General features: G+C 45.1%; 1 protein-coding gene across 4 annotated transcripts in view; it reads right to left on the minus strand.

Annotated features, from left to right (window-relative positions):
* Positions 1-23359, minus strand: part of SHROOM4 (shroom family member 4) — a 112293-nt gene that overhangs the window by 29800 nt on the left and 59134 nt on the right. For 3 of the 4 annotated variants that reach the window (XM_029240765.1, XM_029240766.1, XM_029240763.1), the window contains exons 2-4: positions 15363-15497; positions 10561-13021; positions 5005-5066 (exon numbers count right to left, since the gene is read on the minus strand). In XM_029240765.1, the coding sequence (XP_029096598.1) occupies positions 5005-5066; positions 10561-13021; positions 15363-15497 (2658 nt within the window). Of the gene's footprint in view, positions 1-5004; positions 5067-10560; positions 13022-15362; positions 15498-18691; positions 18858-23359 lie in introns of those variants that run through there. The other variant, XM_029240764.1, reaches the window with a different exon arrangement.

Raw genomic sequence — 23359 nt, forward strand, 5'->3', positions numbered from 1 at the left:
CTATATTGTTAATGGCAGAGTAAAACACCTCCAGGGAAAGCAGTTTGGTGAAATATATCAAGAACAATAAGAATGCTAATTTTCTTTCAACAACTAATCCCAACTCTGTATAACTGTTTTTAATGAGATCATTCAAAATGAGAAAAAGGTTATAGCTGCTCAAAATTTTTTAGCAGCATTACTTTATAATAGCAAGAAATTGGAAACAACCTAATTATCCACCAGTTTGGGAATGATTAAGCAAATTAGGGCACATTAAGCTGGTGAAATATTATACAGCCATTAAAATTTATAACTATTGAGGAAGGCTTTATAGCAACAGGAAAAATTGTTCACCAAATAATGCTTAGTGGGGAAAAAAGAAGCAGGACACATAAAATCACATCTACATAGTTATTATAATCATGACCCCCCCCCACCCGCAAATCTCTACACCTATAGATAAAGGCTGGCAGGGAAATGAAAACAATTAGGGTGTTAGGGCAGTAAGAATAAGGATACTTTTTCTATGGTTCTGAAGAACCTAGGGGCAGGACAGGAATAAAGACGCAGACGTAGGGAATGGACTTGAGGACACGGGGAGGGGGAAGGGTAAGCTGGGACGAAGTGAGAGAGTGGAATGGACATATATACACTACCAAAGGTAAAATAGATACCTGGTGGGAAGCAGCCGCATAGCACAGGGAGATCAGCTCAGTGCTTTGTGACCACCTAGAGTGGTGGGATAGGGAGAGTGGGAGGGAGACGCGAGAGGGAAGAGATATGGGGATATATGTATATGTATAGCTGATTCACTTTGTTATACAGCAGAAACTAACACAACATTGTAAAGCAATTATGCTCCAATAAAGATGTTTAAAGAAAAGATACTTTTTCTTCTGTTTTTAATTTCCTGTAATATTGCTTTCGCAATAAACATTTTCCCCCGAATATCCACATATTTATCTATCCCTTCTGTTACATTCCTATTGCACCCCCACCTTCCCAAAACAAGGCCACACTCATTCATGCCTGGATCACCGCCCCTGATTGGTCTTTCTTCAACCCATCTAGGCTGCAAATGCTGCCAAATCATCTGAAGTGCCATATTTACCATGTCACTTACCTGATCAATAACCTTCAAGTGCTTCCATATTTGCCATCCTACCTAGTTTTCAAGGCCTAACTATCCTGGTGCAATACTTCACTCTTTACCCTTTTTCTCTACTGTTACTGTTGCTGCTGCTGCTCCTCTTCCTCCTCCTCCTCATTACAACTAACATTTACTGAGGGTTTATGGTGCCAGATTTTGTCCTAAATACTTTACATATGTTAACTCAATTATTCCACACAATAGTCACAGGAGGTAAGCACTCTTACCCCATTTCACAAATAAGGAAACCGATGGGGTGGGGTGAAAGAGAGGAGCTGGGCGGGGTGGGGGTGGGGGGAAGAGAAAGCCACTTGCCAAATTCACACAGCTAGCGAACAGAAGAACCTGGATTTGAACCCAGGCAGACTGACTTCAAGGCCAGAACTTTTTTTTTTATTGAAGTACAGTTGATTTACAATGTTGTGCCAATCTCTGCTGTACAGCAAAGTGACTCAATTATGCACATATATACATTCTTTTTTTATATTCTTTTCCATTATGGTTTATCCCATGAGACTGGATATAGTTCCCTTTGCTATACAGTAGGGCCTTGTTTATCCATTCTAAATGTAATAGTTTGCATCTACCAACCCCAAACTCCCACTCCATCCCTCTCCCTCCTCACGTCCCCCTTGGCAACCACAAGTCTGTTCTCTATGTCTTTGAGTCTGTTTTTGTTTTGTAGAAAGGTTCATTTGTGCCGTATTTCAGATTCCACATATAAGTGATATCATATGGTATTCGTCTTTCTCTTTCTGACTTACTTCACTTAGTATGATGATCTCTAGTTGCATCCATGTTGCTGCAAATGGCATTATTTCGTTCTTTTTTATGGCTGAGTAGTATTCCATTGTATATATCTACCACATCTTCTTTATCCATTCATCTGTTGATGGACACTTAGGCTGTTTCCATGTTTTGGCTATTGTGAACAGTGCTGCTATAAACATCGGGGCGCATGTATCCTTTTGAATTATAGTTTTGTCCGGATATATTCCCAGGAGTGGGATTGCTGGATCATATGGTAATTCTATTTTTAGTTTTCTGAGAAACCTCCATACTGTTCTCCATAGTGGCTGTACCAACTTACATTCCCACCAACAGTGTAGGAGGGTTCCCTTTTCTCCACATGCTCTCCAGCATTTGTTATTTGTAGACTTTTTAATGATAAGGCCAGAACTCTTAACGACCAGCAGGGTTTATTCCTCCAATACAGCCTGCTTAGTTTCCCCTCTGGGCCTTTCCTCCTATAGGCCCCAGCCTTTAGTTTTCTTACCCTCCAATGAACTTAAATAGGGCACAATGATACTTACCATGTATTGGCCCCTTACCATGTGCCAGGCTTTTCTTGTTTAAACCATGTATTTGACACTTTTTCATCTTATAGCAACTAGCCTGAGTTGAAAACCTGGCTTGTCCCTTTAGTATCTGTGAGACCTTGAGTAAGTTACTTAGCTCCTCTGAACCTCAGATTCTTTATCTGAATCATCAGTTCTCAAAGTGTGATCCCAGGACCAGCTGCATCAGCATCACCTGGGGAGCTTGTTAGACATACACATTTTGAGCCCCATTCCACACCTACTGGATCACACTCCCTGGGGGCGGGGTGGGAGCTATCATGTATCTGGATTTTTTTTTAACAAGCCCTCCAGGTATTTCTAATGCACATTCAAGTTCAAGAATCACTGCCCTAGTTATAATAATGCCTACCTGACAGTTTTGGGGAAGATAAAACAGGATATGTGTAACTTAGCTAGTGGCACATAGGTTGTTTTGCAACTGGTAATTTATTATTACTGCTACTTAACTTTATGTGGATTAGTCTTCCTTGCTCAAGCTGGGGATGGGCAGGCATTATGCTTCCTGATGCTCTTCCTTTAATATTTCCCTACTTGCCTAGAAACAGGCAGTACATATACTAGGTTTTAAATAAAGTCCCCTTCCTTGACTGGCTGATTAGTAAGAGAGCCATTTTGGAGAAGCACCATAGCGTAGTATAGTGTCTCTGAAGCTAGACTACCTGGGTCTAGTCAACTTACTAGCTGTGGGACTTTAGGCAACTGAATTTATCTATCTGTGTTTCAGTTTCTTCTCTCGGTCAAATGAAGAAACTAACAGTACCTACCCCTTAAGGTTATGGTGGTAAATAAATATTTGTAAAGCGCTTTGAATGGTGCCTAGAATAGAGTACCGTGCTCAAGAAATGTTAGTTGGCATTATTATTTTTGTGTCATTTTACCTATTCAATGGTGGAGGAGGCTCTGTTTCTTCATTTGGCAAGCAAATGACAAATACATCTTGAGCAACTTCTCTGTGTCAGGCACCGTGCTAGGCATGGAGAATACATCCGTGACCAAGGTATGGTCTCCTTTCTCGACAGTCTCAGTCTAGTAGGGGAAACTCAGCAGACCCACTAGACTGAAATGATTTCTCCAAAAACAGTGGGGAATCAAGGCCAGCCATAGAATCCCACAGTATCCCCACCCAGGCCTTAGGTCCCTGAGACATGATACTGAGGGGTCCATTTGAAGTGTTTCCTTAGGGATCCTAATTGAAGCAGTTATAATGGAAAAAGCATGAACTTTGGGGCCAGACAAACCTGAGTCTGAGTCCTGGCTCCATCACTTACTAGCTGTGCGACCTCAACTAAGTTATATAACCTCTGTGGACCTCATCTATAAAACAGGTAGTAAAATTAACTGTTGTGGAGAATAAAAGAGATTATGGTTATAAAAAGATCCAGCCCAGTGACTGACACTTAGCTGGTGATCAGTAAATGTTGGCTTCCTCTCTTTCCGTTGCCAATCAGAAAACCAATAGGTTTCCCAGACTTTGGAGTCAAAAGAAAGCCCAATTTATTCCTGACTACACCACCAAATCACAGGGGATAATATAGACCACTGGAAAGAACCTGGGCTTTTCAGAGGTCAGGGGATCCAGATTCTAGCCCTCTTCCTAGGTGCCCCCACAGAGGCGCAGCTAAGAGCCATCTTCCCTGTCCCTCCTTTATTCCTGGAGTTTGAGTTAAAGAATCAATACAATTTACGGGCCTCTTGTCCTGGAGAAGAACTAGCTGAAAGAGTATATCAAACAATTTCACAAAAGGGGTTCCAACCAGACTGATGGAGAGCAACCTGGAGGAGGTAACTGTCTCCTCCACATGGTCACCTATGACAGGTGGGCTCATGTCTTTGGAGCATAAGTGCCAGGTGCCATGTTCCCCACATTATAGGAACAGATTCTCCACTCTGGGCATTCTTTTTTCCTTAAGGGCTCTGCAGAAGCAACTCTTTCCCCTCTAGCCCAAGCCATACATACCATTTGTAAAAATGTCCCTGCCTTCTTTTAGGAATTCTAACCTATTGTTAGCATGATCTGCCTTGGATTTTTAATGAACAGACCTTAATCTCTCAACAAGCCCTATAAAAAGAAAGGTGGCAGAACCCAAGAAACATTCTGAGGCAAAGGCACAGCAGTGGCTGGACAGTCTTACCTCCTCTCTGGCCCCTCCAACCACCCAGTGGCTGCTTGGAAGGCAAGCATAGTTTATGCCTTCCCATCTGTGTTTTAGCATGGTCTGGTCCCCATGTCCTTGTGCCTGGGCACCTGCCTCAGGCCTCTGAGCTGATGGGCACAATGTCCCACAATACTCCTTTTTACGTATTCCAAAATGTGCTACCCATCAGTTTGGTCTATAGCCCAGCTGCCTGGTGGGCAGGCTGGATTACATCTTACAGCATCAAGGCCTTTGTACTGACACCAGACAAGGTTCCTCAAAGGAAACAGAGCAAATAGAAAACAGAAAACCTTACCAGTTTCCACAGAAGCCTCAGAGGTACTAACTCACTCCAACTCCCAGAGCGGTCACTTACCTCCCTGACTGGCTGGTCTTCCTGTTTCCTGTTATTGGCTTCCATTTGTCCCCAGGAAAGTCCTGCAAAGCAAAATTCTGATAAGTTAGGGAGCTCTGGACAGCCAGGTATATAGATGGCTTCAAAAATGTAAAGAGGTCAGGAGCTTGTCCTGGGCCAGGCCCACCCCCTCTTCCCCACCCCCACAGCTGGTTCCTTCTACTCTCCCATGCAGGCTACAGAACTATGTACCTAGAGGGCTGCCTTTCTGTCAGGAGGCTTGCTGGGCTGCTGGGGGCATGCAGAGTCTAAGACAGCACTCAAGGACCTGGACAATGTGGTCTAGAAACTGAGTTTCCCTCTCTTTCTTCACTCCCCTCCCAAACCACGTTAAAAACCAGTTTAGCATGTTTGCTGTTTGTTCTGGCTCTTGCAAAGAAAATCTCTTTGTTTGTTCTTCCCAGTGAACCTGCTTGTTCCTCTTGCCTCTTCCACCATAGAAAGCAACTTCTTGGAAGCCGCAGCCCTTGAGGAGGCTTTGAGGCCTAAAGCTCCTGCTGCTACAACCCTGTCCTAGCCCACCCTGTACTTCAGGGGCCCTTCCTCCTCGTTCCAGATCCGCTGACAGTGGCTGAGGCGGGCTTATTTCTGGGGAGCACTCATCCCCCATATTACAGGAGGAGACTCTTCACCCTGGGCATATTGTTCTTAAGGGCTTTGCCCAAGCATTCTTTTCCCTGCAGCCCAAGCCACATACGCCATTTGTAAAAATGTCCTTGCTTCCTATTCTAGCTCCAAGCCTAATGCAAATTTGCCTTTGACATTCTCCCTGATTTCAGCATTCCGTACCCTCTACCTAGCGACTCAGAACTTAGCCCAACGGGAATGCACAGTTTTTCCTAAACCTCACTGATCTTCCAAAGTCCCGCTTTCTCCAATGCTATTATTGGTCCCATTCAAAGTTTTATTAACTTTGCCTCAGTTAAAAAAAAAATACTACCTTTTTGGGGGTAAGACACCTGGTTGTCAGTCATTCTGGCTAAGATACTCATTATTTGAGGGTAGTTATGTCACTTCCCTGAACCTCAGCTTCCTGTCTGGCAAATAAGGACTAGGCTATCTAGCCTTGCTGGATTCTCAGGAGTGAGGATAAAATGGGATGTGTATAGAGAATGTTTAGCACAGCACTCGGCACATAGGAGGCTCTGGACATTAGTAGCCATGGAAACGATGAGATTTCACAGCTTTCAGAGGACCAGAGCAGTCCCTGCCTGTACCTGTCATGTGAGAGCATCAAAAACCACTTGTTCAACACAGATTCTGCCTTGATGCCCTTGTAAGATGTCCCTGCTTTCAAAGACACTATTACTCATTTTGCCACAGTGGGAGCCAGGATTTCCTGTCCATGCCCTGTCTAGCCCTGTGAGAAGTGCTCAGTAAATAGAAGTGGCCAAACCAAAGTCCTGTCCCAACTCTCAATCTCCTCAACTCCCCAGTATCACCTTACTTTTTTTTTCACTGAGCCACTTAGGTTGCTGTAAATTGTCTGCACTCTTTGAATCAAAGAGGCAGATATCTCCACGGCTTGTTGCAGATGGGGATTGACTGTGGTAGGAACTTGTTGCCCTAGTGGAAGTTATATTGCTAGAAGGCATCCTGCCAGAGTGGGGAGGGCCTGGGCTTTGCAATCAGCTTTTGGAGAGGCAGTGTAGCACAACTAGGAGCTTGGCCTCTGAGGCCACACTACATGGATTCAAATCCCACACTGAGTGTGACCTCAGGCAAACTACCGAGTTCCTCTTAGCTCATTTCCCCCAGCTATTTAATAGTGATCATAACAGTATCTATTTCTTGATTGCTTTGAGGACCACATGAGTTGACAAATGTAAAGCACCTAGAACAGCACCTGGTACGTCATAGACACTCAAATGTTAATTATCATTATGTTGTTCAAATTCTAGCTTCACCACTTGTAGGATGTGTGATCTCACTGAGCCTCAGCTTTCTCAGCTGTAAAATGGGGATCCTATTATAATGTATCTCATATAGTTGTTAAATGAAATACTTTGATAATATATGCAGAACTAACTGGCATGAAGCATGAGGGATTTAGGTGTGTGCTGATTTTAGTTCTCTTAACAGCACCAAAGAGGATCCAATTGGCTCCCCATCCTCTTCCAGGGGCCATAAAGAGCAAGATCTCAACCCTACTTCAGATAGCCACCATCACAACTACCTTAGCCACCTGAGTTGGGGTATCCTAACGCATCTACAAGTTTTCCCCATGTCTGGAGGGAAGGTGAGCTCAGGTGGCAGGGGTAGAAATGGGCATGAAGTGGCTTCTGGATGGCTGTCCACATGTCTGAAAGCCTAGCGTCTAAGCAGACCTACTTATCTAATCTAACAGACATTAGGAAACCAATGTGTCCTTCCCTCAGAGTACAAAAGGAGAGGCATGGTATGGGCACATGCACACCTGCATTGCTGCTGTCAGCTGCTGCAACCTGCAAATTTCACCTCCTTCCCTTATGGAGTTACTGGCCCTAGGATGACCGTTCTGCAGCTGTCATCTGCTTACCCCATCCCCACCCCCAACTTTAGCCCCTTTTCTCCATTGTCTACTTGCAGGTCCTTGTTTCAGCAAAAGTTTCTCAAGGTAAGCCCAAATCTCCCTTTATTCTAAAAGATAATAACTAACCTTTAAAAAATGATTACTATCTGGTAGTTACTGTTCTAAATGCCTTGCACATGTTACATCATTTAATCCTCTCAACCAACTTATGAAGTAGGTACTGTTATCATTTCCATTTTTTTTAGATGGGAATGCTTAGGAATTCAAACCCAGGTAGTCTGGTTTCAGCATCATGCCCTTAAACCATTATTTTATATTTCCTCTCCTTTTTTCCCCGCTACATTTTATTATGAATATTTTCAAACACTTAGAAAAGGTGAACAAGTTTACAATGAACACCTATATATTCACCATTGTATAGTTTCTACAGTTAGTATTTTACTGTATTTGCCTTATCACATATCTATTCACTCCTCTATCCATCCACAAATCCATCTTAAATTCTTGATGCATTTCAAAGTACAACTTTATCCCCATACATTTGAAAACTTAAATGGAATGGACAAATTCCTTGAAAGGCAAACTACCAAAGCTCACTCAAGAAGAAACAGATAACCCAGATAACCCTATATCTATTAAAGAAATTGAATTTGTTGTCAAAAATCTTTCCACTAAGAAAACTCTAGGCCCAGATGGCTTCAGTGATGAATTCTACCAATCATTCAAGGAAAAAAAAATACCAGTTCTATGCAAACTCTTCCGGAAAATAGGAGAGAAGAGAACAATTCCCAACTCATTTGGTGAGGCCAGTATCTTGATATGAAAACCAGACTCGGGCTTCCCTGGTGGTGCAGTGGTTGAGGGTCCGCCTGCCCATGCAGGGGACATGGGTTCATGCCCCGGTCCGGGAGGATCCCGCATGCCGTGGAGCGGCTGGGCCTGTAAGCCATGGCCACTGAGCCTGCGTGTCCAGAGCCTGTGCTCCGCAATGGGAGAGGCCACAGCGGTGAGAGGCCCGCGTACCGCAAAAGAAAACCCCCCAAAAAACCCAAACAAACAGAAAAAACAGACTCGGACATCACGAGAAAACTACAAACTAAAATCCGTGATATACATAGACAAAAATCCTTAACAAAATACTAGCAAATCAAATCTGGTAATATATAAAAAGGATAAGACGTCATGACCAAGTGGGATTTATTCTGGCAATGCTAGCCTGGTTCTTATTTCAAAAATCAATCAATGTAATTCACCACATCAACAGACTAAAAGAGAAAAACTGTATGACCATCTCAGTAGATACAGAAAAAGCACTTGAAAAAAAATTCAATATCCACTCTTGATAAAAGCTCTCCCAACAAACTAGGAATAAAAGGGAATTTCTTCAACCTGTTATAAGGCATCTACAAAAAAATCTACAGCTAACATCAAACTTAATAGTGAAAAATTGGGAACAAAGTAACAATATCTGCTCTCATCACTTCTACTAAACACTGTATTGGAGGTCCTAGACAGTATAATAGGGGCCTCCTCTCCTAATAAAGCCACACACAGTGGAAATGAAGACAAAATTACTTATATTTACAGATGACAAGAAAATCTTTTAAAATCTACCAAGAAAAGTGAGTTTGGCAAGGTTGCAGGATACAAGGAAAATATACAAAATTAAATTGCATTTCTACATAATAGTAAAGAATTTTAACTTGACCTTAAGAAAACAATAGTATCTACAATGGCAGCAAAAACATGAAATCTTAAGGATAAATATAACAAAATATGTGCAATATCTGTATGCTGAAAACTAGAAAATAAGTTGTGTAAATCAATATACTTCAAAAGCTCAAGCATACATATCATTAAAGTTTGATATTTGTTTACAGTATTTTAGGCAAAATCTACTTCCAGGGAAATGCACAAACATTAAGTGTACATCTGTTAAGGTTTGGCAAATGTATACACCTGTGTAACTCAAACTCTTATCAAGATATAGATCATCACCCAACAAAGTTCCCTCATGCCCTTTCCTAGTCAATCTCTGTGCTGCCTGCCACAGGCAACCACTGTTTTGAAAATTTTTTTCCATAGAATAGCTGTTTTAGAACTTTATATAAAGGAATAGTAGAGTATGTACTCTTCTGTGTAAGGCTTCTTTACCCCTAAGTTTCATTTCTTCAAAGAATATGTATTGAGCAATTTCATACAGTAAGTCTTTCAGAAGTGTAGGCCTATGCAAAAACAGTTCAACACAGGAACTAACTTCTGGTTTGAATGCACCAGCCAAAAGGTGGCACTAGGAAAGCCATGGGAAAGGAATCTGGCGGTAAGCTGGCAACAGCATAGGGAGTCCTTCCACAGATACCCTGAGGGATGGTGGTGGCTTGTATTAGAGTTGTAGGTCATAACCAGGGTATAGCAACAGCCAATTTAGACCTGGGTCTCTGCAAACAAAGCCTGGGAGACATCTGCAAGTTTTGCAGCTCCAAATATATTTTAAAGCAGGAAATGGAAGGGAATACATGCTGTTTTGGATCAGGCACTGAGCCTGGCACTCTGTGTTACACAATCTCATTTGATCCACCCAACTAATTCATGAGGCAGCCATTACTTTCCTCCACTTTAGAGATGAGGTAATAAGACTTTATTTAGTACTGGCCATTTTATGAGGTAAAAATTCTTTTCTTTTTCCCTTTAAAAAGAATCACATAACTACAACTTTTGGTGGCTGGATGACTTGCTTAAGTTCACTCAGATACCAATTATACAGTCAGGATATAAAGCCCAGTTGTGTTCATTTTGTGAAGCAAAAGTTATTTTATTCTACCTCTAAAGATGAGGTAAGTGCAATTTTGATCACTGAATGTCTTGCCCAAGGTTAGTAAGCTACCAGTGGACCCAGCACTATATAATTTTAAGATATTATAATTGTTACGTTTTCAAATGATTTACCTAGCTTCTCCTCACAAAGAGAATAATGAAGCTCACCCATCCAAGAGCCAAGTCCTCACCTGCACTGTTGGATTCCTGGGTTTCCAAGTGTTGCCAGGTGCCAAGCTGCTGTCCTCAAGGGTACCATGCTGGGGATTATGATAACAAGCTGAACACCGGATACACTGGTGGTGGTGGCACCGGCAGTTGTAGCAGTTTGGCATCATATTTCTCTTTCGCAAAGCAGGGCAGACTTCCCCAGAACAATAAATGCAAGGGTCATGGACTACAGCTCCCTGGACATTGCAGGAGTAAGAGCACGTCCTGCGGTAATCAAAATCACCACAGTGTAGTGGCTTACAACACATGGATTGTTCTAGACCTTTGCTTGCAAAACATTCTTTGTAAGTGGTAGTTTCTGACTGAAGGGGTGACATGGAATGATATGATTGGTCTGTGGCATGACAGGGTTGGTCTGTGGAGTGATATGATTGGTCCATGGGATGGCGCCTCAATTCCCTATAGCTGGAGCTCATTGGCTGGAAGTTTTGGTCAACAGGTTTTGGTCTCTGGGTAAAAGTCTTGCTATGAGTGGTTAAACCTGGCAAATGAGATGTAGATAAGGATTTGCTACTCTCTTCAAAGAACTTTCTTCTGTCTGCAAAGGGCAAGAGGATGGCTTCCTCCCCAGCTTGGGCAGTAGAAGCCTTCAATTCCTTGTCACCTGGGTTGGAAGAGTTTTCCACGGCTAGTGCCACATGTGGCTGCAGGTTGTGCTCTGGCGACCATCTCCAGTGACCTCCACGGACTCCACGGTGAACATTTGTTTTTTCAGAGTCTGAGGAGGATGGGTCAGATGCTTTCCACCAGGTGTTCAGGCTCAAAGAGGACTGGCCAGGTCTCTGGCTAGGGCTCATTCGTCCCTCCAAGCCCGTCCTAGATTCATGGCCCTCAGGGGCTTGGCTGAGGCACTCTGAAGACCTAGCCCTGAGTATCATGCTCTTGTTGAAGAGCTTGTCTCTGGGGCTAGGTGGTTTTTTATACGAAGATAGAAGGGATGAGTTAGAGGCAGGAAGTGGAGGACTTTCTAGGCACTTCTCGGTCTCTTCCACTGGCTCCCTGGTGTCACACAGCTGTGACAAGGGACTCTTGCCTTTCTGGAGCTGGGCCTTCCTCCTCTGAATTTCATTACGTAGATTGGTAGCAAAACGTTCGTTCTTCCGCCGGTTTTGTATTGAGCGGCCCCGGGTCCCTCCATTTCGCCTACCACCCACCCGGCCACACTCCTTGGGCTCACTGTCCCCTTCTTCAGTTGTCTCTGTGCGGCCAGCTACTTTAGTGGTTTGTTGAACAAGGGAGCCAGAGGCAGAGGACTGCTGGCTGGCCAATTCACTGTCAGCTCTGCTTGCTCTGTTTGGGTCCTGGAAACTTCTTTCTGGCGGATGTCCATCAGCCTCTCCATGTGGGGAACTGCTTGGGCTCTGATGCCCCAAACCCAGAAGTCTATCATCCACTGGCCTGGTCTTTCTCTCTTTGCTGGGCTGGTCCTGGGTTCCTCCTGCAGGGGGACATGGGCTTTTCTTGCCTGTGTGGCTACTGTGCAAAGGGGATAGAGTCCACTCCTGCCCATCCTGCCCAGCTGGAAGCTCCGTCCCCTTGCTGTCCCTAGTATCAAGGTGCACATGCTGCAAGTGGGACGCCAGTAGCTCTTCAGGGGCACTATGGCGATGTCCTGTGAGGTGTGGAGGGCTGCCAAAAGAAGAAGCCTTAGCTAGTTCTGCTGAAGCCTGGTTAAGTGGGCTGGAATCCGTGCTGGAAGCTTTGTCATATGCTTTTGGGAATCCAACAGCTTTGGCCGAGGCCTCCATCAGTAGATGCTCAGAGCCCTTCTGGCTGGATTCAGGAAGTTGGCTGAGCTCACAGTTCTGATGGCCCTCATTTGTCACTTGGTCTTGCCCGCTGAGGCAGCAGAACCTGTTAGGGTTCCTTGGGGATAGCATGGTGTCCAAGCTAGGTTTCTCCTTCTGTTGCAAGGAGTCCACAAGCTCAGAAGCCCTGCTCTGCTCTCCACTGAGGAGTTGGGCTCTGGAGGCCTGAAGACTGTCTCGCCTCACTGGAGGTTGTGGTGGACCCCTGGCAGCCTTGGCAGGCCCTGAGTGGTGGACCTCCTGTGGACGGGATGATATCTGGGAGCTAGGAGTCAAGTGGCTCCCACTGGTATGCCGGCCACCTCCTGAGGTTTCGGCCACATTAAGCTGGCCATTAGGGGCCTTAGTTGGCCCTGGGCCTTGCATGATGCAGTCCACAGAGCCTGGCTCCTCTGGCCTGAGGGAAAGGGCACAGTCAGAGGCATTTGAGCTGGCCGAGAAGGAGCTATAGGCTGAGTCACGCTGATTGGGGTATGTGCTCTGGTCAATGGGCAAGAGGTGGCCCTCATAGGTGGCTTGGCCTGGTTGCTCCAGGCTCTCCATGCTGCCAATGGAGCTGCTTTTCTCAGTGCTGCAGTGCCGGGAGAGTGGACACCACTGCACACACACGTCACTGCAAGACACAGGGCACACCAGTTAGTTACGTCACCAGATCCCTTTCCCACCTTGGCCAGCCCTGCCATGGGAGAAGCAGGACAACCCAGAGGCACCCATGTCACAAGTGAGAGAGAGATAAGACAAAAGAGGAAGGAAGGGAAACAGGGGAGCAGATGGACACTGGGGGTACTACAGAAATGTGGTAAAATGGGAGACAAGATGATATGTGGAAGAAGGATAGGGCAAGATCCCAAAGACTAACAGTGTGAGAACTCCACTGAGGGTTGTGCTCTGTTTCTCTGCCTTCAGTGAGTCTAGAATTGCTTCTGGACTATTGCTGTCCCCAGGGAGTCAGCTATAGCTCTCTGCTAGGAGAAACAAGCACGGACTATTAGCATTTGAGAGGGGCCCTAAAGGGCTGATTTAATTTCAGCCAGCCCATTTTGTAAATCAGTGGTTCTCAAATTTGAGCATGTATCAGAATCACCCAGAGGGCTCATCAAAACACAAGTGACTAGGTCTCATGTCCAGAGTTTTAGGTCTGGGTGGATCCTGAGAATTTTACTTCTGACAAGTTCCTGGGTGATGCTGGTGCTGTTGGTTCAGGGACCATATGCTTTTGAGAATCGTTGGTGTCAAGCAAGCCCTGCAAAGGGAAGTGATTGTGAGGATGTGATTTTCTCAACATCGTCCAGCTCTAGTTCATGGCCCAGACAGGGCCAGAATTTAGGCGTCCCCCTGTTCTTTTCTTGGTAATAGTAATCCTCACCATTTACCGAGGACCTACAATGTGCCAGGCACTTTACAATGTCTCATTTCAAATTGAAGGGGAGAGATTATTATCTCCACTTGACAAATGAGAAAACTGAAGCTGAGAGAGGGAAAGTAAACTGACAAGCTCACACAGCAGCTAAAGAAGCAGACCTGGAATTTGAACCCAGGCCTCTACGAGTCTAATGTCCTAGGTCTTCTGCTACACTGTCTGTTAAATGTAAATAATAGTAATATCTGTATCAGAGGGTTGCTTTGTGGGTGAAACCAGATAAAAGTGAAGCTCTTGTTGCAGCCTGGGCACCTAGCGAAGGTTCAATACTTGGAGCTGCTGCTCTCTTGATTGTTGTTTTCATGGCTATTGTTATCAGCATCCTCTCTACTACGACTTTTGATACTATAGTGGTCCCTGCCCACCCAGGCCGCCCTCGTCCCCCATGGCAAAGCCAAACCAGGGAGAACAAAGAAGGGACTAGGATCAGACACAACCTTGAATTTTAAGTACCATTTCCCACACACAAAGCCAAAATGAGCCAAGTCATGCCAGTAACACCCTGTGGCTAGAAACCCAGGAGGTTGCAGGCTGCCCTCAGAAAGGCCACAGTTCCAAACACCAGAGCTGAGCAGTGGCGGGAGCCCACAAGATCCCCCAGGTCAGCCTTCCCTAATTCTTGCTCCCTGCCTTGCCCATTAGCCACTCCACTTACTTGACCTCTGGGCTAGGAATCCATCAATTACTCCTTGGCAAGGAGATCTGCTACCCAACCCACCACCCTTCCTGCTGAAAACAGCCACACCCCCACTCAAACAGGAGCCAAGCTCAGAATGTATTTCTGTGTGTTCTCCCAGAACAAAACTGCCTCTGCCTCTTCCCTGAGCCCCTGACTTCGGATGCCAAATAAAGACACCGAGTCAGGGCAAACTTAACCCTTACCTTCCCTGAGCCTCCTCAACAGAAATCCCTTCTCAGAGGGAAGATCTTGTTGTGGAAGGGAAAAGCCATCTGAGGCCAGCAGCTTTGCTGGCTCTGGGCTTGCTGAGAAAGTTCTCTGAGTCTGCTGGGCAGCTCTTTCAACCACAGACCATCCCAAGCACCCTAAATTGAGAGATCCTCATTGCAGGTGGACCCTGTTATTCAGGGAGGTTCCCATTCTGAAAGCTTTGGTTCTGTGACAGAGCTGGGATGAGAGGAACAATGGATGAGGTCACCATGAGTCACTGTAGTTAGAGAAGAGGACCAGAACCCAGTCCCAGGGCCACCGATATCAGAGACCAGGACGATGCAGAGGAGCCAGGGAAAGAGACTGCAAAGGAAATAAGGAGAAAAGGAGGAGAAAGTGGTGTTTTGCAAGTTGAGTGAGGTCAGTATTTCAAGGAAACATTTTTTAAAAGGAAAGGGACCGTCCCAAAGTCACAGACAGTTCTCAGTAGACGAGGACCAGAAGCCAGGCACACTGGAAACCCACCCCATTTTCCGGGATAGTACTCTGGGCTCTACAGCCTCCAACGGGGATGAGAGCAGAGGAGAGGAAGTGGCTGGGTGATCTAGCCTCTACCCTATCTTGAGGGGAGGGTTCTAGACTTACCTCGTGTTGCAGCCGGAATGCCAGGACAAGCTGAAGGCTTCAGAAGGGAAGTGCATATTGGTGGCTGCTTCAGGGCATCCCTCCAGCAGCTTGGCCACATGCCATGAATGTGGCCTACTGACGGGGGCGTTCCTCCTACAGTAAGAAAGGGACAGGAAGTCAACTTAGGGAACCAGAGCTGAAATCACTTCCCAGGCAGCTTCCGCCCCCACCCCCTCTTTCCCTTAAATGAAGTAGAACATCTTGCAAGGAGCTGATGTAGGAATCTTAGTGGCCACCCCCTCAGCTCTCAGTACTCAAATCTCCTTCACCCCAAGGACAATGCCTGGAGATACAGAATGTTAGCGTCACAGGGCTCTTTTGCTCATGGGTGTATCCCAAGCGTGTACAGCAGTGCCGGACGCATAGTAGATGCTCAATAAATATTTGTGGAATAAGTGAGTGCTGCTTCCCAATGAACAGTGTGCCCACCCTAAGTTTTCTCTGAGAAAAAAATCATTCTGGCCAATCTTCCCATTTTTCTCTAAGAAAGGGATAGGTAAATGACTGAGAAGTTTGAGCAAGTCAACACCAATTGGCTGCCAATTTTTGGCTTATTCATTTGATAAGCATTTGTTGTATGTGTCTTGTGTACCATCTGTACATACCTCTGGGGATACAGAGATCAATCAAATATGGCTTAGCCCTTGAGAACTTACAGATTAGTGAGAGAGAAAGACCTAATTCAAATAAAGCATGGTAAAGACATTCACAGAGTGAAGGATAAGATGGGCACAGAGGTGAGATCCCCAAGTTTGTAGGCAAAAGGGTGGCAAGGAGCCCCAACTCCTGCCAGGGAGAATAGAACGAGATGGTGGATGGTGTGCTAGGCTGACAGGGGAGACTGGCTGTTCAGCAGGACAGGGGTGAATAAAGGGAAATGGGTCTGAGGCCAAGGCTCTGGATACAACCACAGTGTCTGTCTGGTGCTGGAGGCTGCAGCCACAACTCTTGCACTGACTGGCTTCTACAGGACCCATCCCTGTGCTCTGGTATATTTCACATGAATAGATGTCACTCTTGCAAGTGGGGAAGAATGGGATGGGGAAGAGCATGTATGGGGCATGGGTAGTGCCAGAAGACAAAGAGGTGATTGGTATGAGAGAGATTGAGGGGAGGGGGGAGAATAAGAGAGAGGGGAAAGGGAGGAGGGAAGGGGGAAGGAGAGAGAGGGAGAGGGAGGGAGGGAAAGGGAGGGGAGGGGAGGGGAGAGGAGAGGAGGGGAGAGGAAACAAGGAAAGAAAGATAGATGTCAGAAGGACCAGGCAGATGACAGAGATAAGAGGGAGAGACGGTACAGAGAAAAATAAATGACAGAAAGGAAAAAAAGTCTGAGAAAGACTATAAGGAACTACACAGAGAGAAATGGGTGATAGAGAACAAAATAATGACAGACAAAATAATGACAGAGTAAGAGAAACATGATAAATAAAGGAGATGGTGGAGAGATAAATAGATGATAGCTTATTTACTAATTTATTCATTCATTTACCGTGGCAGATTCCATACTAGACACACTGAGGGAGCAGAGTTGACTAAGATAAGGACCCATGTTTTCAACACTCTTGTTATAGAGGGGGATAAATCAGCTCTCTACCTCCCAGGAGCAGTAGTAGACAGACTCAAGCTGATTCCATCGTAGCTGGGAATGCCCCTCACCCCAGCGGAAACACAGAATATCCCAGCTGTGCTGAGCTCTAGAGGGCTAAGGCCTAAAAAGGTAGTCCTGAGGAGAATGACCTTGCTGAGGAAAACATGTGTTGAGCAGTAACAGGCCAGACACAGAGAAGGAGGTGTAAGAGGAAGGGCAGGGGAAGCTGCCTACCAAAGGGCAGGAACCAGAGCCACAGGTCAGTAGCAGTGGCTAAAACTTATGGGAAGGAAAGGAGGTGAGGCTCCCACATTTAACCACACTGTTCTATTATGGATTCAGAGTGCCCAGCAGGGAGGCTCAAGGCACTAGAAGACCTTGTGGGGAGGCACTTGCTCCAGAGTTTCACACACAAAACCATGATGCTAGAAATCTCTCCAGTGGCTGTTACCCAGAAGTCATCCATTAACAACGATTTATAAAGCATCTCACAGAAGTACTATGTACTAGTATGTGCTAGGTACCATGTGTATCTACCATGTACAACATTTCTAGGCACGGGGATACAGTGGAGAGCACGGCACCTCTCTTATTTTGGGCCCTTCTTCCACATCCAGCATTCCTGAAGTTGAGTGCACCAACCATCCAGTCTCTAGCTAAATTCTACTGAGCCTTCTTTTACAGTATTTCTTTGGCTTTCCCTCTTTCTGTCTCTCCCCCAGCTCCCCACCACTATTTTCATTGAGGTTATTCCACATAATCATTTTGTTCCTCCACAGAGCACGCCACCCACAGTTCCTGTTCTAGCCTTTAACACTTTATGTCCAAAATGCTGTGCTGGAGACTGTGGGGAGATGGCGGAAGAGTAAGATGCGGAGATCACCTTCCTCCCCACAGATACACCAGAAATACATCTACACGTGGAACAACTCCTACAGAACACCTACTGAATGCTGGCAGAAGACCTCAGACCTCCCAAAAGGCAAGAAACTCCCCACGTACCTGGGTAGGGCAAAAGAAAAAAAGAAAAAACAGACAAAAGAATAGGGACGGGACCTGCACCAGTGGGAGGGAGCTGTGAAGGCGGAAAAGTTTCCACACACTAGGAGTCCCTTCGCGGGTGGAGACTGCGGGAGGCGGAGGGGGGAGCTTCGGAGCCGCGGAGGAGAGCACAGCAACAGGGGTGCAGGGGGCAAAGCAGAGAGATTCTCGCACAGAGGATCGGTGCCGACCGGCACTCACCAGCCCGAGAGGCTTGTCCGCTCACCCGCCGGGGCGGGCGGGGCAGGGAGCTGAGGCTCGGCTTTGGTCGGATCCCAGGGAGAGGACTGGGGTTGGCGGCTTGAACATAGCCTGAAGGGGTTAGTGCACCACGGCTAGCCAGGAGGGAGTCCGGGGAAAAGTCTGGACCTGCCGAAAAGGCAAGAGACTTTTTCTTCCCTCTTTGTTTCCTGGTGCGTGAGGAGAGGGGATTAAGAGTGCTGCTTAAAGGAGCTCAGGAGACGGGCGGGAGCCGCGGCTAACAGCGCGGACCCCAGAGACGGGCATGAGACGCTAAGGCTGCTGCTGCCGCCACCAAGAAGCCTGTGTGTGAGCACAGGTCACTATCCACACCTCCCTTCCGGGGAGCCTGTGCAGCCCGCCACTGCCAGGGTCCTGGGATCCAGGGACAACTTCCCCGGGAGAACAAACAGCGCACCTCAGTCTGGTGTAACGGCCCGCCGGCCTCTGCCGCCGCACACAGCGCGCCTCAGGCTGGTGTAACGGCCCTCCGGCCTCTGCCGCCGCACACAGCGCGCCTCAGGCTGGTGTAACGGCCCTCCGGCCTCTGCCGCCGCACACAGCGCGCCTCAGGCTGGTGTAACGGCCCGCCAGCTACTTCCGCCACCGCAGGCTTGCCCCGCCCCCGTGCCCCGCCCTCCCCGAAGCCTGAGGGAGCCAGAGTCTTGGAAGCAGTTGCTCCTTTAACCCCTTCCTGTCTGAGGGAAGAACAGACGCCCTCTGGCGACCTACACGCAGAGGCGGGGCCAAATCCAAAGCTGAGCCCCAGGAGCTGGGCGAACAAAGAAGAGAAAGGGAAATCTCTCCCAGCAGCCTCAGAAGCAGTGGATTAAAGCTCCACAATCAACTCGATGTACCGTGCATCTGTGGAATACCTGAAGGGACAACAAATCATCCCAAATTGAGGAGGTGGACTTTGAGAGCAGGATTTACTATTTTTTTCCCCTTTTCCTCTTTTTGTGAGTGTGTATGTGTATGCTTCTGTGTGAGATTTTGTCTGTATAGCTTTGCTGTCACCATTTGTCCTAGGGTTCTGTCTTTTTTTTTTCTTAAAAAATTTTTTTTCTTAATAATTATTTTTTATTTTAATTATTTTATTTTATCTTTATTTTGTCCTTTCTTTCTTTCTTTTCTTTCGTTCTTCCTTCCTTCCCTCCTTCCTCCCTTCCTTTCTTTCCTTCTTTCCCCTTCCTTCCTTCCTTTCTTTCTTTCTTTCTTTTTCTTTCTTTCTTCTTTTTCTCCCTTTTATTCTGAGACGTGTGGATGAAAGGCTCTTGGTGTTGCAGCCAAGAGTCAGTGTTGTGCCTCTCAGGTGGGAGAGCCAACTTCAGGACACAGGTCCACAAGAGACCTCCCAGCTCCACATAATATCAATGGCGAAAATCTCCCAGAGATCTCCATCTCAACACCAGCACCCAGCTTCACTCAAAGACCAGCAAGTTACAGTGCTGGACACCATATGCCAAACAACTAGCAAGACAGGAACACAACCCCACCCATTAGCAGAGAGGCTGCCTAAAATCATAATACGTAAACAGACACCCCAAAACACCCCAAGAGACGTGGACTTGCCCACCAGAAAGACAAGATCCAGCTCCATCCACCAGAACACAGGCACTAGTCCCCTCCACCAGGAAGCCTACACAACCGACTGAACCAACCTTAGTCACTGGAGACAGACACCAAAAACAACGGGAACTACGAACCTGCAGCCTGAAAAAACAAGACCCCAAACACAGTAAGATAAGCAAAATGAGAAGACAGAAAAACACACAGCAGATGAAGGAGCAAGATAAAAACCCACCAGACCTAACAAATGAAGAGGAAATATGCAATCTACCTGAAAAAGAATTCAGAATAATGATAGTAAAGATGATCCAAAATCTTGGAAATAGAATAGAGAAAATACAAGAAACATTTAACAAGGACCTAGAAGAACTAAAGAGGAAACAAGCAACGATGAACAACACAATAAATGAAGTGAAAAATACTCTAGATAGGATCAATAGCAGAATAACTGAGGCAGAAGAACGGATAAGTGACCGGGAAGACAAAATAGTGGAAATAACTACTGCAGAGCAGAATAAAGAAAAAAGAATGAAAAGAACTGAGGACAGTCTCAGAGACCGCTGGGACAACATTAACTGCACCAACATTCGAACTATAGGGGTTCCAGAAGAAGAAGAGAAAAAGAAAGGGACTGAGAAAATATTTGAAGAGATTATAGTTGAAAACTTCCCTAATATGGGAAAGGAAATAGTAAATCAAGCCCAGGAAGCACAGAGAGTCCCATACAGGATAAAACCAAGGAGAAACATGGCAAGACACATAGTAATCAAACTGTCAAAAATTAAATACAAAGAAAACATTTTAAAAGCAGCAAGGGGAAAACAACAAATAACAACCAAGGGAATCCACATAAGGCTAACAGCTGATCTTTCAGCAGAAACTCTGCAAGCCAGAAGGGACTGGCAGGACATATTTAAAGTGATGAAGGAGAACAACCTACAACCAAGATTACTCTACCCAGCAAGGATCTCATTCAGATTTGATGGAGAAATTAAAACCTTTACAGACAAGCAAAAGCTGAGAGAGTTCAGCACAACCAAACCAGCTTTACAACAAATGCTAAAGGACCTTCTCTAGGCAAGAAACACAAGAGAAGGAAAAGACCTACAATAACAAACCCAAAACAATTAAGAAAATGGGAATAGGAACATACATATCGACAATTATCTTAAATGTAAATGGATTAAATGCTCCCACCAAAAGACACAGACTGGCTGAATAGGTACAAAAACAAGACTCATATATATGCTGTCTACAAGAGACCCACTTCAGACCTAGATACACATACAGACTGAAAGTGAAGTGATGGAAAAAGATATTCCATGCAAATGGAAACCAAAAGAAAACTGGGGTAGCAATTCTCATATCAGACAAAATAGACTTTAAAATAAAGACTTTTAGAAGAGGCAAAGAAGGACACTACATAACGATCAAGGGATCGATCCAAGAAGAAGATATAACAATTGTAAATATTTATGCATCCAACATAGGAGCACCTCAATACATAAGGCAAATACTAATAGCCATAAAAGGGGATATCGACAGTAACATATTCATAGTAGGGGACTTTGACACCCCACTTTCACCAATGGACAGATCATCCAAAATGAAAGAAAATAAAGAAACAGAAGCTTTAAATGATATATTAAACAAGATGGACTTAATTGATAATATAGGACATTCCATCCAGAAACAACAGAATGCACATTTTTCTGAACTGCTCATTGAACATTCTCCAGGATAGATCATATCTTGGGTCACAAATCAAGCCTTGGTAAATTTAAGAAAATTGAAATTGTATCAAGTATCTTTTCCAACCACAACGCTATGAGACTAGGTATCAATTACAGGAAAAGGTCTGTAACAAATACAAACACATGGAGGCTAAACAATACACGACGTAATAACGAAGTGATCACTGAAGAAATCAAAGAAGAAATCAAAAAATACCTAGAAACACATAACAATGGAGACACGACACCTAAAAGCTATGGGATGCAGCAATAGCAGTTCTAAGAGGGAATTTTATAGCAATACAATCCTACCTTAAGAAACAGGAAACACCTCGAATAAACAACATAACCTTGCACCTAAAGCAATTAGAGAAAGAAGAACAAATAAAACCCAAAGTTAGCACTAGGAAAGAAATCATAAACATCAGATCAGAAATATATGAAAAAGAAATGAAGGAAATGATAGCAAAGATCAATAAAACTAAAAGCTGGTTCTTTGAGAAGGTAAACAAAATTGATAAACCATTAGCCAGACTCATCAAGAAAAAAAGGGAGAAGACTCAAGTCAATAGAATTAGAAATGGAAGAGGAGAAGTAACAACTGACACTGCAGAAATACAAAGGATCAGGAGAGATTACTAGAAGCAACTCTATGCCAATAAAATGGACAACCTGGAAGAAATGGACAAATTCTTAGAAATGCACAACCTGCCAAGACTGAATCACGAAGAAATAGAAAACATGAACAGACCAATCACAAGCACTGAAATTGAAACTGTGATTAAAAATCTTCCAACAGGGCTTCCCTGGTGGCGCAGTGGTTGAGAGTCCGCCTGCCGATGCAGGTGACGTGGGATCGTGCCCCGGTCCAGGAAGATCCCACATGCCGTGGAGCGGCTGGGCCCATGAGCCATGGCCACTGAGCCTGCGTGTCCGGAGCCTGTGCTCCACGACGGGAGAGGCCATAACAGTGAGAGGCCCGCGTACCACAAAAAAAAAAAAAAAAAAAAATCTTCCAACAAACAAAAGCCCAGGACCAGATGGCTTCACAGGTGAATTCTATCAAACATTTAGAGAAGAGCTAACGCCTATCCTTCTCAAACTCTTCCAAAATATAGCAGAGGGAGGAACACTACCAAACTCATTCTACGAGGCCACGATCACCGTGATACCAAAACCAGACAAAGATGTCACAAAGAAAGAAAACTACAAGCCAATATCACTGATGAACATAGATGCAAAAATCCTCAACAAAATACTAGCAAACAGAATCCACATTCAAACGATCATACACCATGATCAGGTGGGGTTTATCCCACGAATGTAAGGATTCTTCCATGTACAAAAATCAATCAATGGGATACACCATATTAACAGTTTGAAGGAGAAAAACCATATGATCATCTCAATAGATGCAGAGAAAGCTTTCGACAAAATTCAACACCCATTTATGATAAAAACCCTGCAGAGAGTAGGCATAGAGGGAAGTTTCCTCAACATAATTAAGGCCATATATGACAAACCCACAGCCAACATCGTCCCCAATGGTGAAAAACTGAAAGGATTTTCACTAAGGTCAGGAACAAGACAAGGCTGCCCACTCTCTCCACTCTTATTCAACATAGTTTTGGAAGTTTTAGCCACAGCAATCAGAGAAGAAAAGGAAACAAAAGGAATCCAAATTGGAAAAGAAGAAGTAAAGCTGTCACTGTTTGCAAATGACATGATACTATACATAGAGAATCCTAAAGATGCTACCAGAAAACTACTAGAGCTAATCAATG

Source organism: Monodon monoceros, unplaced genomic scaffold, assembly GCF_005190385.1.
Source record: "Monodon monoceros isolate NGI ecotype Baffin Bay Population unplaced genomic scaffold, NGI_Narwhal_1 Super_Scaffold_22, whole genome shotgun sequence".
Classification (NCBI taxonomy): Eukaryota; Metazoa; Chordata; class Mammalia; order Artiodactyla; family Monodontidae; genus Monodon; species Monodon monoceros.